This window comes from Macrotis lagotis, chromosome 5 (assembly GCF_037893015.1).
Source record: "Macrotis lagotis isolate mMagLag1 chromosome 5, bilby.v1.9.chrom.fasta, whole genome shotgun sequence".
In the NCBI taxonomy this organism is placed as follows: Eukaryota; Metazoa; Chordata; class Mammalia; order Peramelemorphia; family Peramelidae; genus Macrotis; species Macrotis lagotis.
Window position 1 is genome coordinate 229,133,052 of NC_133662.1, and position 6,068 is coordinate 229,139,119.

Sequence of the window (6,068 nt, forward strand, 5' to 3'; positions counted from 1 at the left end):
TTCAATATATGGGAAGTAGGAGACAGGCCTTATATAGCAAATTGACATTTTATAACTATTAGTTAAAGGTTAAGAAACTAATTTTTTAAATCAGAAATATATAGATCAGAAGTATTCATTACAAATTAAAGAATATCAAATCAGACAAAAATTAACTTCACTTGCATATTCCAGCAATTTCCTATGTTCTTAGATTAGGACTCCATTTGCCCTGAAAGAAATGGCCATGCAGTGAACTTTATCAACTTAAAATATTGCAAAACATTGTCTACAATAATAATAATACTAACATTTTCCAGGAACAGGAGAGGGATCATTTCATAATAGAGAATAAGTCTAGTACAAGTTGGGGTGGAGCTGACAAAAATGCCCCCTACTTCCTTTCTTCCAACCATTTCATATATAAATAGTGGGTATTTAATAGATACCTGTTAAATAGAGAATACATTTTCCCCTTCTAGGACTTTTTCAACCCTTGATCCCCTCCCCTTGGTTTCTGTAAAATAATAACAAAAGCAAGAATAACAATAAACAAAACTATCCCTAAAGGAATCTGCATTCATATTTCACCCTTATTTCTTCCAAGGAACATTAGAACTGTACAGAGGGCTCTGAGGAGACACTGCAGCAGTAGAAAGAGTATCTACATGGAGGACGCAAGCTTTATCTCCAACATCGATGTGGATAAAGGGTTCGCCATTGGTTTTGTTGTTCTTATATGCCTGTTCTTGATTGTGATGATAGTTCGGTGTGCCAAGGTAGTAAAAGATCCTTATAAAGCAATCCCCACATCCAACTGGCAGGAGGAAGAAATTTGACCAGTCACAGGGTCCAAGAAGTTTGCCATCTCTGGGATGAAGCTGGGGTAAAAGTACCTATTGTAAACCGGTGGACCCAATATATCTGCTGTAAGTTGTACAGAGAATGATGATCTAGCACATTAAATTATTGAACTTCCTTGTTTCTCAACATTCTTATGCCTACTATCCATGGACAGTAACTGGAACATCAGTTCTGGGTTTATAGAGACTAGATACAATTTTTCCAAAAATCTTTTTGGCTCATTTTGTCCCCAACCTAGGATGTCATCCGGGAACTACCATATATATTATGTTTAGCCCTCTACCTGTTAGTTAGGAACTCCAAGCCCTGGACTGACATAAAACAAGGTCAATCCTGAGGACTATCCAAAACATGGGTTCTTTGACTTATTATTACCCCTAACTGGAGTTTACTACAGGAAAAATCTCAAAATATAGTTAATGTGCAGTCCCCATGAAGGATAATAGAGTGACTAATTCCTATATAAGCACTCTAGGTAACAAGTACATTTATCAGATATGATTAAGCTAAAGGTTTTTATTTCAATGCACAGAAAATAAACTTAAAGGAACTCATAAATAAGTGAAAAAACACATAAAAGAACTTATAATAATAACTCGGAAACAAACAACACAATTCTCCTTCCTCTCTGGAGGTACAAATTTACCACAGGATACTATATAAGTTATTACCAAGTTTGTAATTCCACCCTTGTGTTCTGGACTCCCTACAAAAGGGAAACATATGTTGCCCTTAGACAACATCCTTCCTATGGGGACCCACATGGTCCAAATAATTCTTTGAAATGACACATACAAAGTCAAGATCCTTTGTTCTTCCTCAGCATGACTTTTGGTTCTTTGCCACTGTCCCAAACTTTAATTCTCCTATTTATTCAAGACTGATCTTGAAAGTCCTCTTCTTTGAATAGAAGGCTGGATGACTGATTCTCTAACTTGGGGCTAATCAAAAGGTATTTTGTCTAAAAGCCAGCTATCCAAGAAATCTTCCCCTCTCTGCCTAAAGATAAATTTCAGGACCTGGTCATCAGCCTCAACTCCTTCCCATGGAAATCTGGACTCTACTTCGGGAGCTACTGAGCTCAGATAGGTGAGCTTTCATCTTATTTTGCTTGGATCTAAGTCTCTAACTCACATCCTGGCTGCCTCCAAAACAAGCCCCTGCCCTAGTCTCTCTCCACTTAGCAGCTCTGTCAGTGTTGCCTTTTCTCATTAGAATTCTTAAGAGCCAGGATTATCTTTTTTCTTTGTATTTGTACTCCAGGATTTAGCATTAGTGCCTGTATGTAAACTACCTTTGGATCTAGGAAATCCCCTTTCTCTGGCTTGAAGCTCAGATTCCAAGAGTCTGAAATTTAAGGTCACCTTCAAGGCAAACTCCAAGGTTGCCCCCAGAACATTGCCCCCTAGGAAATCCCCCTTCTCTGACTAGAACAGGAATCATGTCAGCCATATTCACCTCTCTTGAAGCCATGTGGGCAAGCACACTTTTGTCCTTGAATGTTTGAGAGGGAGACACTCTTCAGAACCTGGAGAGGACATCCGAAGTACTTTGGTAAAAAGTAGAACTAATTGCCACTAAAAATAACTAAAATCTGCTTTAGGAGGTAAAATTTGGAATTATACACTTATATGTCCCAGAGATTTATATAGATTGAGTATTTTATAATAGATCTTCTTAGTCCCCATTGAAGTCCTAATCCCCTTTAAGTGGATTTCAAGAATGTATTGCTGATTAATAAAACTGTTTTAATGCCCAGCTGAATTAGCCAACCTATAAAGCTCCAGACTCCAGGTTTAGGATTGTTGATTCATTGAAAGAATGTAATGCAATTGATTTACTGACAAAAACTTACACCACTGCTCCAAAAGCCTCAGAGTAGCAGAAAAAAAACTTTGTTCAGCAGGAGATGGAGAGGTTTAGAACAGGATAGCCAGTTTCCTAGAAGAGACCACTGTCTAATCCTGAGCTGTCTCAGGTGCTGCATTTCTCTACTCATAAGTCTCATTAAATTCTGTAAATGTGTGCTCATTCCTACACACAGACACACACACACACACTCACAAATATACACACTATGAGGCTGCCTCTCATCCTCTAATAGGAAAAACCTCCCTTGAACCATCAGTAGAATGACAGAAAGGAGCATCAGAGATAGAAGGAAAAGGAGAAAGAGGACATAGATAATGCTTTGGATGCCGTGCTCACAAATTATACTGCCTGCATCAGTGGGTTTCCTGCCACACCTGGACTAATTTAAGCATGCATTTTATGTATGATTCTGGGCAAGTTTTATTTCAATCCTATGAAAAATTCCAAACACAGAGAATTCATATCTAAGCCCATAAAAAGCATAGACAGCTCTCCTCTAGCAGATAAGCCTTCTTCATGGCTTCTATGAAACCTTCCAAATTGATTAATCTCTTCTGAAAGGAAAAGCGCTTGAGAGTCAATAGAATGTTGGCTTCCTTTCCCTGGACTTGCAATAGTCTATACAAGTCCCAGTAGCAAAGGAGGGCAAGATCTGGATTTATTTTTCATTATCATGGCTTTGTCCCAATGCCTCTCCACTTTGGCTATCTCCCTGCCTCGTGTTTTAGCAGGATTCCCACAGGCTTCCCTTGGACCTAACCTCTTTTTTTAATAGAGAACTTTTTTTAGCCCTAGACAGTGTTTTCACCACATCTATGCCTATTCTCTTTTTGTAAGTCAAATCCAGACATGATGCTCTGATTTACCTTAGTAATGATTTAATCATTCTCAATTGGCATCAGTGAGTCAGTAAAAACCCAAAGCTAGGGGGGGTGGCTAGGTGGCAAAGTGGATACAACACCAGCCCTGGAGTCAGGAGGACCTGAATTCAAACCCAGCCTCAGACACTTACCAAGGTCATACCTAGCTGTATGACCTTGGGCAAGTCACTTAACCCCATTGCCCTACAAAAAAAAAACCAAGGCTAGGGCCTTTCTCACTGTCCTATTAAGAAGATATCAGAGGGTAGATTTTCACTTCCCAACCTTTCATGTTTGGGTATGTTTTCCTACCCGACCTGACTCTCTGAAGATCACATCCAGACCCACACCAGGGCTATGGTGGGTTACAAATGGTGCCTGAACAGGGAATGACAGACAGTCGGACCTGGAGGTATATCAGTCCTGAAAGGAAAAGATCGTCTGGACACCTGTGGGTCAAAAGAGTGCTCATAAAGGGACAGCAGGCAATTAAGATACTATATTAAGAATTGGGGATTTAGGCCCAGCTCAGCTCAGAGATCACTGGCAATAGCTTGAAGGGGTGGTGAGAGAACTCTGCTGCACGAAAATGAGTGTGGAATGAGGAGCAATGGCCGCAGAATCTGCAGCAAGAATCTCGAGAAAGCAGCTTGAACCCCCAGAGACTATAAGGGAAGTCTGCAGAGATTTCTCTGCTCTCCTTTATGGTAGGACTCTGCTGCAAGCCTACAGATCCAGGTTGCAGTTTGGGCTTCCATACCAAGATAGCAGGATTCTCCTTATAGCCCCAGGGCAGAGGGAAGTGGTGGGGGGCATCTACATATCAAATCACAGGTAAGAATATAGCCCCAGGGCAGAAGGAAGTGGGGGGGGGACATGTATCAAAGCACAGGTAAGAAAGCATAAGACCTTGGAGGAATAAAGGTCCAAGTGGGGTGTCCCCTCCTCCCCCCAAAAAAACCCAAAGCCTTGGGAAGTGCTGTAAATTAGTCTTGGGCTGAGAAGTAAACAACAGAAAAAGAAGAATCTGACCACAGAGAATTATTTTAGTCCCATGGAAGATCAAAACATGTACTCACATGACAACAAAATCAAAGCTTCCATATCCAAAACCTTCAGGAGAAATAGAAAATGGCCTCAGACTATGGATGACCTCAAAAAACACTTTGAAATGCAATTAAGGGAGGTGGAGGAAAAATTGGGAGGAGAAATGAGAGCAACGTGGATAAATCATGAAAACCAAATCAAAAGCTTGCTGAACGATATACAAAAAATATTGAAGAAAAATAATATGTTAAAAACCAGTTTAAGCCTAGTGGAAAAAGCAAAACAAAAAGCAAATGCCTTAAAAAGAAGAATTGGCCAGCTGGAAAAGGAGATTAAAAAAAAAAATCTCTCTGAAGAAAATAACTCCTTCAAATGCAAAATAGAACTAAAGGAAGCTGATGACTTTGTAAGAAATCAGGAAGAAATAAAACTCTTCCAAAAATTAGAAGAAAATGTGAAATATCTCATTGAAAAAACAACCGACCTCGAAAACAGATCCAGAAGTAATTTAAAAATTATTGGGCTATCTGAAAGCCACGACCAGGAAAAGAACCTAGACTTCATTTTTCAAGAAATAATACAGCAAAATTGCCCTGAGATCATAGCATTGAACCCAAAGAGTGAGACAGAGATCAGAATTTGATAAGTGTGAAGATCTTTAATTTCCTGGGAACTGCCTGGGAATGGAGAATACCCAAATCAGACAGTGCCAGAGTGTTCAGGGGATAGGGTTTTAATAGTGTTTTTTTTTTTGGGGGGGGATACTGAGAGCAGGCAGGATACAGGATACAGAAGCAAAGATCATTTTATCATATGTAAATATAGGGTTCCATATAGACAGAAAGGGTCAAGGTCTTTGTTTGAACATATTTCCTGAGATGGAGGGAATCACATATTCATGAGCTTCCCACAGGTTCAAGGAATTTACTATCTTATTGGTCCAGCCTCAGCTGGGGAAGGGGAGGTAGTCCTGGAATTTACCAGATACAGCAAGATAATTAGGCTGATGAGGGTGCTTTGTAGATCTTCAAACAATTTTATGGTATATCCTGGACCCCCAGGTCAAGCACTTGGGTCTTATTGATTATTTTCAGACCCAAAGGCACCTAGCCAAATTTGTATTTCTAAGGAATTTCTCAGGGCCCAGAGGATGTTGGGGACCCCCTTCAATACAGGAATTTCACAAACATTGATATTGTACTTCATTCCCCAATTTTTTCAAAATAACTCAAACCCTTGAGTTATCATCTTCATAACCTGGACAAGCATGAACTACAAGTATCTTTACAAAGGATCAGGTATCATCATTAGATCTCTTTAAGTTGTACAGGCCAGCTAAATCAGAGATAAGACTCTCCTTAGATAGGATATAAACATACCACACAATAGTTTCCCTCCTTTTCTTTCTTTTTTTAAATTTACTTTTATTAAAGATATTATTTGAGT

The 6,068-nt window shown here is 39.5% G+C and overlaps 1 protein-coding gene across 1 annotated transcript; it reads left to right on the forward strand.

Moving 5' to 3' along the window:
- The first annotated feature begins 647 nt into the window (after positions 1-647).
- On the forward strand, positions 648-957 carry CTXND2 (cortexin domain containing 2). The gene has a single exon (XM_074190366.1). The coding sequence runs from the start codon at positions 648-650 to the stop codon at positions 816-818; it is 171 nt and encodes a 56-aa protein (XP_074046467.1). The 3' UTR covers positions 819-957.
- Positions 958-6,068: the final 5,111 nt, after the last annotated feature.